This window comes from Notolepis coatsorum (genome assembly GCF_963971535.1).
Source record: "Notolepis coatsorum genome assembly, chromosome: 3".
NCBI classification, from domain to species: Eukaryota; Metazoa; Chordata; class Actinopteri; order Aulopiformes; family Paralepididae; genus Notolepis; species Notolepis coatsorum.
This window is the reverse complement of record NC_140167.1, coordinates 205,707,838-205,729,605: the sequence shown is the minus strand read 5'-3', so window position 1 is coordinate 205,729,605 and position 21,768 is coordinate 205,707,838. Positions and strand designations below refer to the sequence as shown.

The window sequence follows — 21,768 nt, the reverse complement described above, 5'->3', positions numbered from 1 at the left end:
CGAGGGAAAGCGTGAATAGTCCAGGGCTCAGAGGACAACCCTGTCTGGAAGATCTAGACACCGGGAAGAGTGTGGAGCATAGTTTGCCTTCATTATCATTGATGACGGTGAGGCATAGAGAACCTTGATCATGTGTATAAATTCTTTTCCAAGTCCCATGGGCTCCAGTACCGTCCAAAGATATGAGTCTATTGAAGGCCTTCATGGCATCCAAAGACAGAACCGTGGCCGGAGTTGCATTGCTCTTACTGTTGTCAATTACATCTAACAGTCTCCTAAGATTATCTGCGGCTAGTCGACCCTGAATAAATCCAGTCTGATCACAGTGTGTGTGCACCGTCATATACTTCGGCAGACAACGGGCCAGTATTTTGGCAAAAAATATATATAATGCTAGGGTCATATACAGTATATAATATATATAAATATAAGATTGGCCCCGAGAAGACTAAGGGGCCTATAACTGCCACAGTCATTAGGGTCCTTGTCTTTTTTAAAGGTCCCCGTCTTATAAATGGCCTTTTCCAGTATTTATCATTGTTTTCTAGCAATGGGGGTTTCTATCAATGGGGTCTGTGTCTCTAATTCTCATTTTGGCTCATCAGTCTAGTCTCGAGTTCACAAGATCCTCCCTCACTCAACTAAGCCATTCTGATTTGACTGTTTTGCTGACGTGAGTAAGGCACTGGTTGTAGTCACCGCCCACAATCAACAATTCGCTCAACAACAGAGCGAGTGGAATTACTTCCTCAAAAGGGTTGACATGCGCGGGTGCCGACAGAGACAGCAGAGAACGAGCGAGCGAGGGAGAGAGATAGAGAGAGAGGGAGCTTCTCTCTCTCTGGGAAACACGCACGCATTTACACACAACCTCCCGACCGCGCGCGGGGCAGGAGCTTCTCTCTCTCGGGGAAACACACGCATTTACACACAACCTCCCGACCGCACACGGGGCAGGAGCTTCTCCACTCGCATTCCGTATTCCGATCCGTGCAATAATATTCACAGGGGTATATATTGTCATTTGAAACAAGTTACCAATGCATTGTCCCGTGGGATTATGCACCCTGCGGCGATTAATTAGTATCCCCCTCAATCTCTCTATATCTCTCTCTGTTTGCCAGTGCAGACTGTGGGTGACTGTCACTCAAAGCGCTTATGGGCGGAGCCCAGCCCAAAACAGCTTGAAATCTTGAAGTGGAAAAATGCTGCTTTAGAGAACTTGATCAGAAATACAAAACAATGCATTTTTTGGAATTTTTTTTTTACAGATGTGTTCCATAGACTCACAGGAATTGTGTAAAGTTGCCCAAATAGTGAAATGAATAGCAAGACATGTCCCCTTTAACCTCTTAACCTGCAAGGGCCCACATGACTCTTGGGGCTCTAGTTCCGTCAATCATTTGGCGATCTCGAAAATTATTGTGGAGGGTTGTAGCCAATGAGTGTGGCTTTCCAATGATACCCCACGTGGGGATGTATGAATCAGGGATCTAGGTGAAAAACTAACGAGCGAAAACAGGAAGAGAAAAACAGCAGAATTAATTGAAGTCTATGAGAAAACTGAGTATTTCTTTTGTACACAGTTTACCAAAATCACTCCTAATCACTATTTTCTGAATGGATCTTTATGAAATTTGGACATGCACTACATAAGGCTTCAGGCTATGGATTTCGGGAGTTTTTTAAGCCATGCCACCTTCTGTGAAATACTACCTCTGGACTACTAACTACTACAGTTTTTCTACAACTCGGTTTAGACCAGGGGTAGGCAACCCTAGGCACGCGTTTCATAGGCATAGGGGGCAGCATTAAAAAAAAAAAAAAAAATATTATATATATATTTATTTTTTTGCTTTGAAATATTGTAGTGAAATATTTTGCACTGTTGTTGCATTTATCTTGTTGAAATCCTCCCACAGGTTATTTTTACTACCACATATTTAATTGAGACCCTTTATTTGTTTATTATTTCAATTTAGCTGGAAATACATTGCTACATCATTCAGTAACATTTGCAGAGCCTTATAACAAAAACATTATTACGGTCACCATTGTGACCAGTGGGATTAATCAACACATTTTATTATTTATTTTTCTATTTCATTGAACATTGCACATGTTAAAACTTAAGCCATTTTTTTTACTCAAATGTGAGTATTACCAAGTCAACTTGTGTTCTTAAAACAATGACAATAAACATAGTTGTATTAGGTTGAAATAATGTGGTTGTGTACTTATTTTTCTGTTAACTTATTATGGATTGAAAACTGAAAACCTTAATGCACAGTAACTGAACTCAATATGTTTAAGTTCTGGTAACTTATTATTATAAAATGTTTTACAGTGTAGTCTTGCGATCAATCAAAACTTATTTACACGATATACCTCACATTCACCCTCCATTCACATCCTGGTGTTCTCCTGGTGTTCTCCATTAGGCCTGTAGGTGGAGCTATGACAGCACACGTACAGTACACACACCGATGGTGTGTGATGTGTCCAAAAATGAATGGGCAAATGTGAGTGAAATGGTCGCACTGTATGCAGCTGTTTGTCTGCATTGCACCCCCCGCCCCCCCCCCCAACTCAGATTTAGGGTTGATACAACCATCATAATAATATTGTTAATAATAACAATAACAATAATGATGTAATAATGTAAAAATTATCGTTAAAAAGACCTGATGAGAAAAAATATTTACGATGCATGGAATATTGTTGAGGCACACTAGTTACAACTATATTTCAAACAGGCACTCCATGTCAAAAAGGTTGCTGACCCATGGTTTAGACCTATGTTACTCTATTTCATTAGCACTTGAATCAGAAACTTCAGAATGTCATCTTTCAAAAGAGACCAGGCTCATGCATGTGCTATAAGTATAAAGTATGTTGTTTTGGTTTGCAAAAGTATGCAGTCCTCAAAAATGAAAACTGAAATGGCCACTTTGAGGACTGCATACTTTTGCAAACCAAAACAACATACTTTATACTTATAGCACATGCATGAGCCTGGTCTCTTTTGAAAGATGACATTCTGAAGTTTCTGAAATGGCCACTTTTGGGGGCGCAGGTTAAGAGGTTAAGTAACAAGATCAAGGCCATGTTAACGTCTCTCGAGAATCCCCCGTTCAATAGCATGTTGAATCATCTCGAACAGCAATGGGCCCAACTGGTCCCAGAATGCCAAGTAAAACTCATGTGGGATCCCATCCCATCCCGGTGCCTTACCTCCCTGCATTTCAGCTACTGTCGCTCTGAGTTCTATAAGAGTGATTGGCTTCCCCAGTTCCCCAGCCTCTTCCTCTGATAATTCTGGTATTTTGAGACCTTCAACAAACGCTTCAAATTTTATATGATCAAAGTTGACCTCCAGTTGTGAGTAAAATTCTCTAAAAGTGTCATTAATCTTTTTTGAGTCAGTGGTGATTGCTCCTGGTTGTGTCCTGATTGAGTGGATATCCGAAAATGTATCATTTGAGTATATTTTCATTGCCAATAAGTGGCTTGGTCTGAAGCCATAAAAGTAATAATTTTGCCTCGTCCTATATAGTGTTGTCTATTTATAGAATTTCTTTCTTTTTTAACTATCATACGTTGTGTATTCATCTGCTCATTGTAGTTCATCTGCAGTGAGGCGTATAGGTCAGAGTATAGCTTTTCCAGCCCTTCTAGTTTTTTTTAAATGACATGGCTTCTAATAAAGCCTTTCATTCCACAGGATTCTAGGGTCCTCGACCGTGCCAACGTTAATCTACAAATATTCCACATATTTTCAAAAAGTCAGTGCAAAAGTCTATGTTTTTCAACAGGGACAAGTTAAAACACCATCTTGGGAGCTTTTGTGGAGATTTTGCCAAACGAGGCCACGAAAGAGATCTCCTTGTGATCCGAGAGAGCCAAGGCGATCAAAGAGACATGGAAATGATCAAACATACCTGGGGATGAGAACACGTCATCTATTCTGGAGAAGGTCTTATGTCAGGCTGACAGGTAGGAATAGTCTCTTGACGTGGGATTGGTTATGCACCACAGATCTGTGAGCCCAGTGTCCCTGGCCCACATTTTAAGAACCTCAGAAGATTGTTTTTGATCATGTGTTTCGGAGGGGCCGGATCTATCCAACTTGGAGTCCCAGCATGCATTGAAGTCACCACCCACTATGAAAGCATATCCATTCAGTTCTAACATAATTTTGGTGATTGTTTTGTAGAACGCTGCATCAAATGTATTTGGAGTATATAATGCCATTAGTTCTATTTTCCTGTGAGAATATTCCACCTTTGCAATTGTTATCCTCCCCTCCGTGTCCGACCACACTTCTAGGACCCTGATATCTAGATTGCGTCTCGTCACTATAGCGACTCCTTTCGTTTTTCTGTTGGCAGAGGATGAGGAAATTACATGATATTGGCGGTTTGCCAACCTTGCCACGTCAGCTGACAATAAATGCGTCTCACTGAGAAAAGCTGTCAATTTTCCTTCCCTTTACCAGGCAAAGACACTAGTGCGCTCGTGTGACGTGTTCAGCCCCTGTGTTCCATATTAAAGTGTTTATTCTAGCCATGGTTGTATTAGTTTGTGAGTTTAAAAACTAGGGCTGTACGTTTATCGGGTTAATTAGATTAATTACACAGCAAATTATCGCGTTATGAAAATGTACTCAACATTTATAAAAAATTTAAATAAATTATAAATATTATAATTTTTTTCCCATTAATTCCATAAGAACGTCGTAGAATAAACATTTACAATTTTTTTTTTTTTTTTTTTTTAATGGTCCATTTGCATGTTCTTGGTATCTGATTCTAGGGACATCTATGGATCTCAGGGAATGTATTCTCTACCTGAAATTTATTTTCATTTCAGGTAGTTGTACCTTAACACATTGGTTGCCACGCCCCTTTGCCCAGATAACCCCTTGAGTGCCAGCGCTTTAGTCAATGGGAGGTCGGGGATATTTGCGAACGCTTAAACTACATCTTAAATTATGTGTCTAAAACACCCCTCGCTTGTCAATGACGTGCTTGCAGTCAACATGTACGAAACGGATTGTTTTTTCATTGGTACATTTCAGTTTTATACCGTTTTGAATACGAGTATAGTATCGGAGAGTTCTAGTAATTTCAGAGAAATTCCTCGATAATAGCCCTTTAGTGGAATACACAAAACACGTTGTAATTTTTCGGCTGATTTATGAATAGTTTTCAAATAAACGCTAGATTATCGATAGTATATGTGCACTTATGCACGCTAGAGAAGCGGGCTGAAAAATCTATTATCCATGACCTGGTCAGCGCTAACGTCATACACACACACACACACACACACACACACACACACACACACACACGCACGCACACACACACACGTTGTGATCGCTATGAAAAAACATCTGATTAACCCAATACTGGTAAAATAGAGTCCTTACCTCACATTCGATCTGCCCCTACGCTGGAGACATTTAAGGCCCGTTTAAAAACCCACTTTTATTCCCTAGCCTTCAATTAATCCTGATTCTCCCACACCCTAACCCACACACTCCCATGCAATTTTATCCTGCCCCCTCCCTCTTGTATCTCTTCTTGTGCTCCTCTGTCCCCGGTGTGCTATACTGTACTTTGTGCTCCCCTATCCGCTTGTCCTATTTTTTTAATGTACTGTCCTGTCCTGTTGTGCCTTTTTGTATTTGTGTATTTTATAGGACATTGATTTTATGCTTTGACTGTACTGTACAGCACTTTGGTTGGCTCTCGAGCTTTTAAATGTGCTCTATAAATAAATTACTTGACTTGACATCAGATGTTGTGCAAAAAGATTAATCCAATTCCTGATCGCCATTCCAAATATTGATCGTGTTTATTGATCCAACATTATAGTCCGAAACGCATAATCGAAAGCTGCTCCGAGCCTCCCCAGTGAATGTGGTAACAGACACTGCTTGCCAGAGATGGGGAAACCCTGGACCGGAGTTTTTCTCTGATGCACATGGCCACTGAATCCAATCCAATGATGTGCATTACCATCCGGGAGACGATAGGGGGCGGTATTTGCCCTTTTCGAGCTCAGAGCCATTCCCAATGATAACGTCAGGCTGGATGGATGAAAAATTAATGGATATCGCTAATAAAAGAAATAGCGATTAAACAACGAGAAATCTCGTTATTGGCAAGCAACGCATGGCGAGAAATAACGAGAAATCTCGTTGTTGGCACCCAATGTTGAATTGAAGGCTGGCATCTGTAAATGCAGTAAAAGATGCAGTACTTTATTCTTATTTTATTATCATTATTATTATCATCATTATTTTCTTTCCAATGAAATGAAAATCAGAAAATAAGTGGTATATGATGGAAAATAAGAAAGTCAATGCTTGAAGGAAAATAGACTTCGGAAATCAGTTTTCTTTTTATTTATTTACTGTTCTGTAAAAGTCTTGTCGAATGTAATGTTTTATGTGGACCCCAGGAAGACTAGTTGTTGTCATGCAACAGCTAATGGGGATCCTAATAAACTCAATATTCCCAGTGTCATAAATACTGTGTCTGTTACTAGGCTTGAGTAAATTGTAATGAACCAAATGAGAATATCAATTCAATTCTTTTTTTTTTTACTGTGAATAACACCATGCTAAAATTGACCAGACCTGAAAAATCTAAGCAAATGAATAAAGGGAAGATGATTAAACAGAAGGTTTTGAAGATACAGTACTGAATTCTGCCATCCAGACACATGAAATTTGAAATATGATTATAGAATATAAAATATCAGGCCTAAAATGGTTATGCGATTAATTAATTAATTACAAATCCTGTAATTAATTAGATACATTTTTTTTATCACCCGACAGCACTATTAACACTTTGAGTGCCAACGACAAGAAATCTCGTTGTTCGCCGTCATGCGTTGAGTGCCAACGACGAGAAATCTCGTTATTTAATCGTTATTGCTTTTATTAGCGATATCCATTCATTTTTCATCAATCCAGCCTCACGTTATCATTGGGACTGGCTCTGACCTTGAAAAGGGAAAATACTGCCCCCTATCTCCCGGATGGTAATGCACCCATTGGATTGGACTCAATGGAAATGCATGGGGGGGGAAAAACCCGGATTCCACATTTTACTTCTCAGGCATGTAACCCGAGATGATTGCATTCATTGGGGACCCTCAGAGCAGCGTGGAATATGTGTTTCGAGGTTGGATCAATAAACGCGATCGATATTTGGAATGGCGATCAGGAATTGGAATAATCTTTTTGCAGAACATCTGATGTGAGGTAAGGATAAGTACACATATACTATCGATAATCTAGCGTTTATTTGAAAACGATTCATAAATCAGCCGGAAAATTACATGTTGTGTGTATTCCAGTAAATGGCTATTTCCGCGTAATCTTAATTTTTTTTCCTAGAAATGTCCAAAAACGTACGTTTTTCAAAACGGTATAAAACGGAAATGTACAGATGAAAAAACAATCCGTTTCGTACATGTTGACTCCAAGCAAGTCATTGATAAGCGACGGGCGTATTAGACACATAGCCATAATATAGAATATAGAAATACCTCCGCGAAAATCATGAAATATCGGAAAATCAGTCCCAAAAGGCTGGCATTCAAGCGATAAATCGTGTGCCCCCTGCTGGCACTCAATGTGTTAAAAACATACCAATGCAGCAAAGGCAGAGCCGGGGAATGTCGGTCCCGAAGAGTCCAGGCGGTCAGCCCCATCATTTTGGAGGAACAAATACACAAACACAAAACAACAACACAGAAACACGTAACAGTAAAACCCTGACCCCCCCCCCTTATTTTCAGCAATAAGTTTGTTTACCAATAGGTTAAAGTGTTATTGGTGAGATTTTAGTTTTTGAAATGTGATCATATTTTCACGGAGATCCGCCATTTTTAATTAGTGGCCGTCACCGAATGATGATGATTTGTAGTCATATGAGCACAGAGCATCCAGAGCTCTCAATGAGCGTTGACATTTTTAAAAACTACAGTAACTACAGTCAAGCAAATGACGTGTATGAATTTTTTTTATTTCTCTTATTTCTCGGGATACTATATCACAAAACTGAACGTTATTGGCATAGATTGGAGCGCAGTTAGTGTGTCTACCTTCTGTGAACATTTAGCACCCATCTGTGTTGAAATCCAATCCAAATTGGCGGACCTGTCGCAAGAATAAGCTGACTGTACATACAGTAGATTTCATTCTTCATAAATTCAAATTGAACTCTGCCATTTGAAAGAGGAGATTTGGCCCGATCCATAGATGTGCGAGTTGGCTATAATAAGGTCATTTATAGGCCTCATATTCTATATTCTATAAAATTGCATGGGTCCGGATGGCAGAATTCAGTACTGTATCTACAAAACCTTCTGTTTAACCCTTTAATCGCCGTTGACGCTGAAACACGTTATTCCCCGCCATGCTCATTCTGCCGTTGACGCTGGACAGCGTCTTTGATATCAATATTTCAAAAATCTGTGATCGAAATCATATTTCTCCCCCGGAGACATTATATGTACTGGTGAGCCCCTGTCAACTCTCTAACGGTTCAAGAGCGCCAGCTGGTGGCCGATCGGCGGATCGCCCAGGGAAGAAACAGGGAAGTGGAAGCTGGTGCTCATTTCAATTTGATCCGATCACTCGCTATAGGTCCCGGGACTCGAGCTCGACACAATGGATATCGATCCGTTGCCAATAACTCGATAAACATGATTTGGACGTATATACTATTATACAACCTGGAAATGGATCGGGTATTTGTACATCCCATAATAGAAAAAATTCTGTTCCACGCTCATCTCCCAACGGCGAGAGGAAGCTACGGTGAGTTTCAGCGTTATTTTTTAATGTCTTCTATACTAACTGCTCTAATGATCATATCACCCACACTAGATGAATGATATAACGTTGCCCACGGAATTATAAACGACCCCCCTCCCATCCGGTCAACATCAGATCATACGTAGTAACTTCTAGAAGTACGTGCAGTTGAAATTTTTTATCTCTCGCCGATTGCTATCAAACTGTATACAATCATCAATATAATGCATTTAGGGCTATAAATCACGTTCTGAAGAAAGCTGCAGAAAACGATAAAAACATACTTATACTTTAGACCGTATTTTAGTATGAATATGTGAATGAAAAAGTATAACGTTGCTACACCCTGAACAATAGATATAGGACTTTGAATGGGCCATGGTAATGTCAATTTAGCAATACAATTTAAAAAGTTATAGCCCTGCAAAGAAGGGGAACTTCTCCATGTTAAATAGGGCTGGCGAGGGATGGTAAATTATGAATTTAACCCCGGCGATCAAAGTGTTAATCATCTTCCCTTTATTAATTTCCTTAGACTTTTTGTACACGTGATCTCAAGAAGGTACTGAATGAGCTCAGTGGCAGTTTTTCATGTCTGGTAATTTTTAGCATTTTCACTGTCATAATTCATATTCTCCTTCGTTTCATCACAATTTAAGCAAGCCTAGTAATAGACACAATATTTCAGACACTGGGAATACATTCACTGAGATCCATAGATGTCCCTAGATACCAAGAACATGCAAGTGGACCATGTAGAAGTGGAGCAATCTTCCATTTACTTAGGTATGTATTTTAGGCGGATTTTCAGAAAATAGGGCGCCGGGCTTAACCTCTTAACACAATGGCGCCCGACCACGGAGATCTCCGTGTTTCGATTCCACCCGTTGTGGACAGAAGCATGGATATATCCGTGGCAAGTTGTTATTGCTTTTATTCCATTTTAATAACCTATTCAAGGTCGCCGAGCGGCACTGCAGATTTACCCTACTCTTTGAATTCGCCAACGTGCAATACCGGCCAGATCCTCTTAGGGGCGCTAATATAAGCGTTATACGGCATTTGGTCTAGTACAGCGGTTCCCAAACTTTTTTGGCCGTGCACCCCCTGTCACCTCCCGACCTAGCTGACCCCAATGGGTTTCGTTAGAAAAAATTGTTGCTGGTCTCCGTGCACAGATTTTATTTTTTATTTTATCTCTTCCCACGGCGACTATGGATAGGGAATTTCTTTATTTAATTAAAATGTTCACGACAACATGGATGCATGTACTCTGCCAGCATATTTAATACCCATAATACTAAAGGTTTGACTAAGATTTTCTATGAAATTTTATTGTAAAAAAAATTCAAAAAAGGTTTACCACCATTAGCCTTTTCATGTCACGCACCACCTAGAGGGCGCTCGCGCACCACAGTTTGGGAACCACTGGTCTAGTATATTTCCTGGGAGGCGAGATAAAGGGCTAATAGTTACTAACGTTATATCCAATGGCATTTCCGTTATACAGATGCTACAGTTAAAACTCAAACTGCATATGATCGGCACGATCCTCAAGCATGTATGCATGAAAGGGGACGGGGGGACGGGGACGTTGTTTCTTATTATTGATTACCAATAACCGTGTTCATCTAAGTAGCCACATGTAATTTACGTGAAAAATATCTTAGAGGTAGAGGTGGAAGAGGAGGTCAGAAAGGTAGAGGTGATGGAGGAGGTCAGAGAGGTAGAGGTGATGGAGGTCAGAGAGGTAGAGGTGATGGAGGTCAGAGAGGTAGAGGTGGAGGAGGAGGTCAGTTTTGAATTGCGGATTTCACTATGCAATAAGGGGATTTATCATCAGCCAATGGACATATCGATCTACCAGATGGCGATCGATAACGGGGAAATGCTCGGGGGGATCCAACCGGCTCATGGTAAGATCTTTTTCACGTAAATTACAGCCCGATTGAGCCTCGTTATGATGCGATACGATCGGCCTATGTGGCTACTTAGACGAACACGGTTATTGGTAATCAAAAAAAGAAACGACGTCCCCCCCCCTTTCATGCATACCGTAATTCCTCTAATAGTAACCCCGGCTTGTATTTGTTTCAACTGTAGCGGATACCAGGCTTGTATTAGGAGGAGGCATGTATCAGAGAGAGGCCTATATTTCAAATTTTCAAACGGATCATAATGAATAAATCAACATTTTGTCAGTTTGAACCCAGTAAAATGTACTGGGTTCATTTATTGAAACCAAATACTGTATGAAATACGGTAGTAAACAGTGCAATTACAGGTGGTCAAAAAAAGTTAAATAAAGTAAAATGCAATCACAATACTGGTATAATAATAATAATAATAATAATAATAATAATAATAATAATAATAATAATAATAATAATAATAATAATAATAATAATAATAATAATAATATAATAATAATAATATTATTATTACTTCGTTTTATACAATTCTGAGGTAGGCTTACTCTCTTGGTAAACATTAACACCATACCATTATATGGTATTTACTGCACAGCCAGGCCAGCATATAACAACAATAACAAAATATACCCGGCTTGTATTAGGAGGCCGGTTTATAATTGCTTAGCTCAACAGTGCACCCGGTCATTAATAGAGACCCGGTTTTTAATTGAATACCGGTTACTATTAGAGGAATTACGGTACATGCTTGAGGATTGTGCCACTGCCGATCATATGCAGTTTGAGTTTTAACTGTAGCATATGTATAACGGAAATGCCATTGGATATAACATTAGTAACTATTAGCCCTTTATCTCGCCTCCCAGGAAATATACTAGACCAAATGCCGTATAACGCTTATATTCACAGCGCTATAAAATGAGAACGTATTGATGAAAAAATTATTTCTTTAATCCATTTTGAAGGGACGGTTTATGGTCCCAATTGACAATGAGAATGAACAGATAGCAATACTATAAAGTATAGATTTAGCTCTACAAACAGCCCCACATCTGTTTACATTTGCCGGTCCTCTAGAGATTTATTAGACGCATCCCAATGGCCCCGAATGTGTTAAGCCCGGAGCCCTATTTTCTGAAAATCCGCCTAAAATATAATATAATTATAACATAGTTGTAACTGTAGTTGTAACTGTGGCCCACATTAAACGTTGGCTAACTGCCAGGACAACAACAATGGTCTGTGTCCGGTGGGACCACATCTTCTGAAATATTGTCAAATGTATTGATTATGCAGCAAAAAGACATGAAACAGTAAATCCAATCCTTTAACAATAACAGTCACCGTCAATAGACTCTAGTCTCTAGTCTAGCACACTCTCATGAGCAAAATAGAAAGAAGCATTTCATACAAAAGTATCCTGTATTTCTGTATGACAACTAATAAAGAAACTTGAACTTGAACTAGTCTGGCAGCCGGTGCATCAGGCCGACTAACACCGGCCGCGTTAATTAAGCGTCAATTGCCGTGCATGCCCAGTCAGGGCGAAAGAACGGCTAGCTTGAATGAGCACATGGTGTCCTGATGCACACAAGTTTAGCTTGATGTGACGGAGCACAATGTGATTCTCGCACATAGCCGTGTCCAGTTAGCTCACATGGATACATGCAGTACTCCATCAATTGACCAGCTAGCTTAATTTAACAGAAAAAATTATCAAATAAACATAAGGCCAGCTTAGCCTGTCACGATAGCACACAGTGTCACTCCACTTACTTGTGTCTATTCGTTCATACGTCCTGTTAGCTTGAATGTGCATGTGTAGCATTTAGCAATTGGCCAGCTAGCTTGGCTAAACAAACCAAGGTTAGTCTAGCCTGTTATGATAGCACAGTGTCATTCTACATATTTGTCCAGCTAGCTTGAGTTGAGCACATGTCAGCTAGTCAAACGAGCATGAGTCCAGCTTGTTACAGAGTGGTAATCAAGGCAAATGTTAAATTAGTTTGAAGGACCTCGAGCAGCAGTCACTCTGTGCCATTTCCAGGGTCAATCACCTCTTTCTTCACATACTCCTCCCCCCTTATTAGCGACCATACCTGCCTGTGTTCTTCTCTCTTCATTTTCACCGAAAGGCTGGCTGGGAATAGCAAAGTTGGGCGGAGGTCCATCTTCCACAGAAGGGACATGATCTCTCGATATTTCCCTCTCTGAGCTAGAACTTCAGGCGTGAAGTTCTCGAAAATGGCCACTTTACAGTCACCCAAGTGCAATTGTCCCCTCCTGGAGCGGGCCGCCCGCATCATCAGCTCCTTTGTGCGCAGACTGTGGAGCCTCGCAATAATGGGTCTAGGCACCCGGCTCCCGTCGGACCTTGCCGGGCCAGTTCTGTAGGCCGTCTCACACACTGGAGGGGTGGTAAGAACGTCAAGGCCCACAATCTGCTGCAACAAGCATGGCATGGAGTCCACAAGACGGCCTCCCTCGGATCCCTCTGGGACTCCCACAATACGAACGTTGAGACGTCTCTCTCGGGACTGCATCTCACAGATCGTAGCTTGCATCCCGGTCACCTCCGATTGCTTGTTAAGCAGTGCCCCCTCCAGAAAAGTAGTCTCTCAGCTTGTTTAGACGTTTCTTCGGTTAGGGATGTTATTTCAGCTGCGTTAGCCGTGGCTATGGAATTCAGCGATTCCACTCTTTCCATGACTAAATCAATTGCTGGCCTGATTTCCAACATGACCGTTCGTCCAAAGCTCTCGAATAGCTCCTTTTGCGGCATGGCTGGCCGCAGAGCTGGCTATTAGCTTGCTAATTGTAGCCAGGCTCGTGTCCTTTAGCTCAACCGAGGGAGACACGCTAGCGGGCGGGGGAGTTATTCCCAGAGCGACTGATCGTTTAGCTGCCATTCCAATGGTCAAAGTGTGTATACTCGACGTATCCAACAAAATACTGTACATAAGACAAAATTATACTAATGGTTTAACGTATGTTAAAAGAACATTCCTTGGGGAGCTCAGCTGAAACACGACCTCACCCCATGTCGCCTGGCCACGCCCCTCAGAACATTTCAATGCACTAGAAATTGCGAATATCAAATTATTTTCAATCGCGCAATATTTTCAGCATTTATGAAAAATCCTCTCCGCCGAGATGAGGCTGTTTTCACACCTTTTCGTCAAAGGTGTTCTCCGCTCACGGGAGCTTCGACCTCAGAGGGTTACATTCAAACTGTGATAATACAAAATTTAAACATTTTATACATTTCCTCGCAATCCGACTTCTAGATATGAGTCTCTTACCGCTGGACCCGGTCAAATTGTTTTGGTTAAATTGCAAAATCGCAGTTCATATAATTGCACAGGCTGACATCACGATTGCAATTGAGATTAGATCAATCGTGCTGCACTATGTGGAACCAGGTGGAAAGGGCAGGCTAACTGTTCAGTACCGTTCTGTGTGCTTGCAGTGTCTTGGATGTCGATGACGATCCAACCCTCGTCACCCGCCCCAGGTTTCAGGTAGAAGATGTCGGTGAGAGCGCCCACCATCTCAGTGGTGCTCAGGAAGCCACTGTGAGCCAGAGGCAGCTCCTCTCCAAACAGCCTCTGGTGAGCAAAAGACAAAAGATGGAATGAGCTTACACTATAAACTGAGTGAATTTACAGGCAGTGATATTGTGGAATGATACAAGCTATGTCAGGCTAAGGTGTGTACATGCATGGTCATATCCTGATCACAGAATATTGTGAATATTACCATGGAAATTGAACTTGTAGAACTAACCGTAAATGTGATAATTTACTGAATAATAATAATAATAATAATAATAATACGTTGGACTAGTATAGATATTTTCATGGTGCTCAAAGGCGCTTTACAGAATGGGATACAAATAAAGGTGAAGGGCTGTTTTAAAGGACGGTAGGGTGTTGGCGTTGCAGATGTGGTTGGGGAGAACATTCCAAAAGGAGGAGGCAGTTGCAGCGAAGGCCCCGTCGCCCCAAGAGCTAGGTACTGATGGGAAGGTCCAGAGCTAGGTACTGATGGGAAGCAAGGTCCAGAGCTAGGTACTGATGGGAAGGTCCAGAGCTAGGTACTGATGGGAAGCAAGGTCCAGAGCTAGGTACTGATGGGAAGCAAGGTCCAGAGCTAGGTACTGATGGGAAGGAAGGTCCAGAGCTAGGTACTGATGGGAAGGTCCAGAGCTAGGTACTGATGGGAAGTAAGGTCCAGAGCTAGGTACTGATGGGAAGGAAGGTCCAGAGCTAGGTACTGATGGGAAGGTCCAGAGCTAGGTACTGATGGGAAGTAAGGTCCAGAGCTAGGTACTGATGGGAAGTAAGGTCCAGAGCTAGGTACTGATGGGAAGTAAGGTCCAGAGCTAGGTACTGATGGGAAGTAAGGTCCAGAGCTAGGTACTGATGGGAAGTAAGGTCCAGAACTAGGTACTGATGGGAAGTAAGGTCCAGAGCTAGGTACTGATGGGAAGCAAGAGATTGGTGTCAACAGACCTGAGGTGACGGGTAGAGGTCTGGTGGTGGAGGAGGTCAGAGAGGTAGAGGTGATGGAGGAGGAGGTCAGAGAGGTAGAGGTGATGGAGGAGGAGGTCAGAGAGGTAGAGGTGATGGAGGAGGAGGTCAGAGAGGTAGAGGTGATGGAGGAGGTCAGAGAGGTAGAGGTGATGGAGGAGGAGGTCAGAGAGGTAGAGGTGATGGAGGAGGAGGTCAGAGAGGTAGAGGTGATGGAGGAGGAGGTCAGAGAGGTAGAGGTGATGGAGGAGGAGGTCAGAGAGGTAGAGGTGATGGAGGAGGAGGTCAGAGAGGTAGAGGTGGAGGAGGAGGTCAGAGAGGTAGAGGTGATGGAGGAGGAGGTCAGAGAGGTAGAGGTGGTGGAGGAGGAGGTCAGAGAGGTAGAGGTGATGGAGGAGGAGGTCAGAGAGGTAGAGGTGATGGAGGAGGAGGTCAGAGAGGTAGAGGTGATGGAGGAGGAGGTCCGAGAGGTAGGGGTGGAGGAGGAGGAGGAGGTCAGAGAGGTAGAGGTGGAGGAGGAGGAGGTCAGAGAGGTAGAGGTGATGGTGGAGGAGGAGGTCAGAGAGGTAGGGGGGCAGGTTGTAGAGGGCTTTGAAGGTGAAAAGTATTTTGAAATGTATCCTGTATTTGATCAGGAGCCAATGGAGGTCATGGAGGACAGGGGTGACGTGGTCAGAGCGGCGGGTGGAGGTGAGCATGTGGGCAGCAGAGTTTGACATATTGAGGATGTTGTTTGATGATCCATGTAACTGAGGGGTACAATTCCCTGACTGTATTGATAAGTATGGTATCATTAAACCACTACCGCTTTATGTACTTTAATTACTGGCCATACAGTACATGATATATAAATATGATGAACACTTCCCACAATGAATCGGTTCCACACAAAGTGGTAATTAAGTATTTATTGCAGCAAAAGGTACATAATATACTTCTCTATTTTACTTTGGATGCGCTTATAAGGCAAAGGAATGTGCGTAGGCAAATCAATAATGAATGTCCATTCTCGGGTTACGCAGGAGGTAATTATACGACCTGAATCTTAGGGAATTATATCTATGGTGCACTAGTAATATATAGCGGGAGATACTGGAAGGGTCCCCCCGGTTGTAAGCCAGCAGAGGTAGAGGATCTGTCGGTAGTAGAGAGTCTGGTCAACGATGACTAAGGAGACTCCAAGTACAGGAGACGGTGCAATAGTCTCTTGATCCACAGACGAATACAGCTGTTCTCCGTAGACTGTAGCTCCACAGTGAAGAAAGCTAGCCGGCCTCAGGCTCTCTGAGGCGCAGACTCGACGTGGCTCCTCACAGGGTAAATCCCACACGTGTAGGCGTCGGCGATTCTCCGCTCCATAAATCACAGGACCAAAACAAATATAATCCAGCCGCAAAGGGCTATGTAGTCGTCGGGTAGATTAATCCAGTGTACATGTCCACACGGTTCTCGTCTAGGTCTCCTCGGGTGAAAGCGCCATGAAAGCAGCCCAGCCTGGATAAGCACTCTAGCTGATACGAGGAAGCGTTGGTGATGCTGGTCACTGTAGAACTTTAGCCGCACGATACACTATACACAAATAGACTATTACTGACTTAATAGAAATATGTCGCACTCGACGGTATAGCGCCAAACTCTGACAATTCAGTTATTAATTCGCACGCGGTCTCAATGCTCTTATTTGGGGCCAAACAGGCCATACTTCACCGCACGGAGTATCGTGGGTGAGGCTTCAACTTATTGGGTAACTCTACTTCTGTATTCACCTGCGCCATATTTATATGCACGGCGAACAATCTAGTGCCAACCTCATTTCTGTCTCGTATTCCTGGGCAAGGCCGGGCATGTACAGACATGTCTTGACGGTGGCTTTGAACCTGACTCCGGAGGCATGGCCCTGGCGCCTGTGGACCGCTGTCCAATAGGAGAACGAAACACCATGGTCCGTACTAGGCTAAAGGGATATTCCGTGTATATGTACAAGGAATATACAAGGGATATCAAACGATATACAAATACTATGCAATATATATCAATCAATAAATATATATATTCGGTTTAATCTGATCCTTTGTAACAGCCGCCTCCTAATTAGTCCCACCTAATTAGCTAAGCAGAGACAGATTAACCGCACTGTCCACTACTCAATGTCTGTTGTGAGGGGTCGGGCAGTTCACAAAGTCATGGGGTCATGGTCGTCATCGATAGTATCGGGGAGCCTTGGCAGTTCTATTAGCCTCGCCACGGGTCGGGTGTAGATCCGTCCTTGGACGAGCACTTCGGCTGCTCGGACCTTTCCGTCGGCACCGGTGATCACTTTGCTTACGCGGCCAGCCGGCCACATAGCTCGGGGTAGTGACTGGTCGATAATCATGACGACTGTCCCTTCTGTCAAATTGTCTCTCTCTTTCACCCATTTCTGGCGGGTCTGTAGAGACGGTAGATAGTGGAGTAGGAAGCTGTTCCAAAACTTGTCAGCCAATACAAGTACCTCCACATTCTTCGGCCGTTCGCTTCTTCAGGCCTGTACATTGTCTGTGGTAGCGCGGGGTCCAGCCGCCCCATCAAGAGTGTGTTGGGGGTGACTGGGTCCACATCTGCTACATCACTTGAGACGTAACCGAGGGGCTTTGAGTTCAATACTCCCTCGATCTCCGTGAGGACTGTCATTAGGACTTCTTCCGCCACGGTCTGGGCCCCAAGCACGGCGTACAGGGCTGTCTTTATTGAACGTACTTCTCGTTCCCAAGTTCCACCGAAGTGAGGTGCGTTCGGGGGATTAAACTGGAAGTCAATCTGGGATGGAGCGAGGTGGGTCTTAAGTTCTGGGCCCATAGCTTGGAAGCTCTCTCTCAGCTCTCTTTCTCCGCCTTTGAAGTTTGTCCCGTGATCAGACAATAATATAGACGGTTTGCCTTTCCGCGATGTGAATCTTCGGAAGGCCATAAGGAATGAGTCTGTGCTCATGGTTGGAAGGAGTTCTATATGCATCGCTCGGGTGGTCATGCATTTGAATACAATACCCCACCGCTTCTCGGTTCCTCTTCCTTTCTTTATATACAGCGGGCCGAAACAGTCCATACCGGTGGAGTGAAAAGGCTTGTCGCCGAGTCGGAGGCGACAGGGAGGTAGGTCAGCCATCCGGGGTATACTGGGCTGCGCTCGCCACTTACGACAGTCTAGACAGGTTCGCTGGAAGCGCCGCACTGCTTCTCTCCCTTGCAGTATCCAATAACGACGTCTGATCTCCGCGAAGACTCTCTGCCCCGGCGTGATGCACATCCTCGTCGTATTTCTTTATGATCAGCTCTGTGACCTTGTGTCGGCTGTTTAAGACTATCGGGTACTTGACGTCATCCGGTAAGTCTGGAGCTCTCCGCAGACGACCACCCACTCTGATGAGACCATGGGCGTCGCTCTCGGGGGCTAGGTGGAGCAGTCTGCTGTCTGATGGGACGGGCTTTGCTCCCTGTAGACAGTCTAGCTCATCGGGGAACGAGTCTCTCTGGGCTCGTTGTAGGAGAAGAAGTTCTGCTTCTTCGTAGTCAGCTGCAGTAATGTCAGTAGTGAGCTGAACCTCTGGGTGGTGCCACAGGAATGTCTTTAGCTGCGCACTCTCTAGGGTGAGGCAATCGTCTATGTCGGGGTCTGTGGAGACGAGTGTGTTCAATCCACAGAACATAGATTTCTTGTTTTCGGCCTCCTCTTTACTCGCTTCCCGTGGGGTGGGTGTAGGCCACTCTTCTTCCGGGAGCTTGAGGAACTCTGTATACACTGTATAGGTTGTGACGGGTGAGGTCATCCAGGGACATTCCCCGGGGGATGACGTCAGCTGGGTTGTGTTTTGTGTCCACATACCTCCAGCTTGCTACTTCTGTTAAATCTTGAATCTCTGTGACTCTGACTCCCATGAAGACCTTGTATCTGCACGAATCAGACCGGATCCATGTGAGTACTGTCGTGGAGTCTGACCACAAGATTGTTCTTTGCACCGGAATGGTGAGTTCACGTTGGATTAACGTGGCGAGTTGCGCTCCTGCTAGGGCTGCGCAGAGCTCTAGACGCGGGATAGATTGTTGCTTTCGTGGGGCTATTCTTGAGCGAGCCAGGATGAAAGCAGTATGTATTTCTCCTCCCTCCTCTCGGGCACGCAAGTAGGCCACCGAACCGTAGGCTACTTCGGAGGCGTCGCTGAAGACGTGCAGGTCCATCTGGCACGTCTCCGGCCTCACTGTGGGTGGGAAGTAGCTGCGGCGTATGTTGACACCTGGGAGTGAGCTGAGTTCCGTCTCCCACTCTCTCCATGTGGATGCAAGGTGTTCGGGTATGGGGTCGTCCCAGCCCTGGTCCTTGTCCCATAACGCTCTTACAATCATCTTTGCCCTGGTGGTGTAAGGTAGAATACATCCCAACGGGTCATATTGTCTGGCGAGTGTTCTGTATACACTCCGTCTGGTGGTCGGTAGTGCAGTCGACCTTCCCTGCTCCTTGGTCAGGGGTGTGTGTTTATAATGGAGCGAGTCTGTTTTGAAGCGCCAGACTAGTCCTAATGTCATTTCTTGGGCTTCTCCTGGGATGGTCGCCATCCAGGTCTTGCTGCTTGCTGCCTTGTCCTCGGGGGAGAGGCTGCGCAATACTTGCGGGTCGCTGCTGGCCCACTGCCTGAGATCAAAGCCGCCTTTGATCAGGGAGGCGCGGAGCTTGAGTAGAAGGGCCTCGGCTTCTTCTGGCGTCGAGACGCTTTGCAGACAGTTGTCCACGTAGAAACTATTTCCTACACTTTGTCGGACCTCTTCATCAGCTGCTGGGTCCTCTGCAACGTGTTTTTGCAGTGCAAACGTAGCACAGCATGGGCTGCATGTGGTTCCGAAAGGGAGGACTTCCCATTGATAGATGGCTGGTTGCTCATCCCCGATCCTCTCTCTCCATAGGAACCGCAGCAGGGGCTTGTCCTCCTCCACTAGTCTCACCTGCAGGAACATCCCTTTGATGTCGCCGCTGATGGCCACCTTGTCTTGGCGGAAACGTAGTAACACGCCTAGTAGAGAGGGGCCGAGTGTTGGGCCGGGCAAGAGCTCTTTATTCAGATTTTGTGATCCGATCTGGTAGCTGCAGTTGAACACAATACGATCCTTGCCGTTGTGGTGGACTTTGTGGTGCGGCACGTACCATGATTCGGTCGTCTGATCGGCCTCTTTAATGTCAATTTTCTTTATGTGTCCCGCTGTGATTAGCTTGTTAATCTCAGCGCGGTACACCGTCTCTTGAGCGGGGTCTCTGGCTAGGCGCCGCTCTGTGTTCAATAGATACCGCTCCGTCGCTTCTTTTGGGGCGTGGAAGGTAGGCATACCCTCTCGCCTCAGGAGTGGAGTTGCGTATCTCATCACTCCGTTGACTTTGACTCTCTTTGTCCCCTGCTCGAGGAGGGCTATAGCGTAAATGTCTTCCTTGGAACGAATGTCTTTCTTTTCGTTCTTAAAGGGCATTGTCTCTAGTGTCCATAGCTTCTCGACATGCTGTAGGAGGGTGGTGTCTTCTTCTGTCACTCTGGAGTGGAGGCAGTTAGTGGCTGCTGTTCGGTTAAGAGACTTAGCGAGGGGGCCTTGTAATGTCCATCCTAGGCGGGTCTCGACTGCTGCAGGACAGCCTCTGGGCCCTGTGTGGACCCGGTCTATCGGGACGATGAGGTCTGCATGGTCGGAGCCTATCAGCAGGTTCGGGGTGGCACCGTCTATGAGCGGTATAGGTAGTTGACGCAGGTGCACATATTTATCCATCAGCTTGGCGATGGGGTAGGTGTACTGCGACAGGCCTATTTCTTGGCTGGTGAAAGCGTTAGTAATCCTATACCGTCTCTCTGGCTGCCCGCTTGCTGCGATAGTGAAGGAGACATTCTCGCCCTTTATCGTCTTTAGATCTCTTCTTATTGTCCGAATCGTCATCTGGTTTTCGCTCCCCCGCAGCCCCAGCTGGGCCGCAGCGGACGCGAGGAGAAGGGTCTTCTCTGACCCGTCGTCAAGGACGGCGTAAGTGTCCATGACCTTATCTTGGTAACTCAGTGTTACGCGGACAACCTTTAAGAGCACCCGGGCGCCCCCGCTGCTGGCGGGGTCAATGTACATAACACTTGCCTTTGTGCTGCTTGAGGGTGCAGGCTTTCTTCTGTTACTGTCGTGTAGGACATCTAGGTGGGCTCCGTCACACCGACTACACCTCTTCTTTAAGCGGCAATCGGCTGCCATGTGACTGCGCGCACATCGGTAACAGCGTCGGTTGGACTTTATCCATTGACTCACCTCGTCGGCGGTCATCTTCTTGAATGTGTCACATTGTGACAACCAGTGTTCCTTTTCGCAGTACGGGCACACCATCTTCCACTTCTCTTTCATCGAGGGGGTACTGTGGTTCTTGCTGCTCGGTACTGATTCTGATTGGTGCATGACGGTCACCAATCTGCGGCCAT

The 21,768-nt window shown here is 44.5% G+C and overlaps 1 protein-coding gene across 1 annotated transcript in view; it reads right to left on the bottom strand.

Annotated features, from left to right (window-relative positions):
• The window catches only part of tdrd5 (tudor domain containing 5), a gene marked incomplete at its 3' end in the record, with an annotated part of 87,801 nt that overhangs the window by 33,160 nt on the left and 32,873 nt on the right, over positions 1-21,768 (bottom strand). Inside the window, exon 6 of the mRNA XM_084311523.1 lies at positions 14,225-14,381. Coding sequence (XP_084167649.1) covers positions 14,225-14,381 — 157 coding nt within the window. The remainder of the gene's footprint in view (positions 1-14,224; positions 14,382-21,768) is intronic.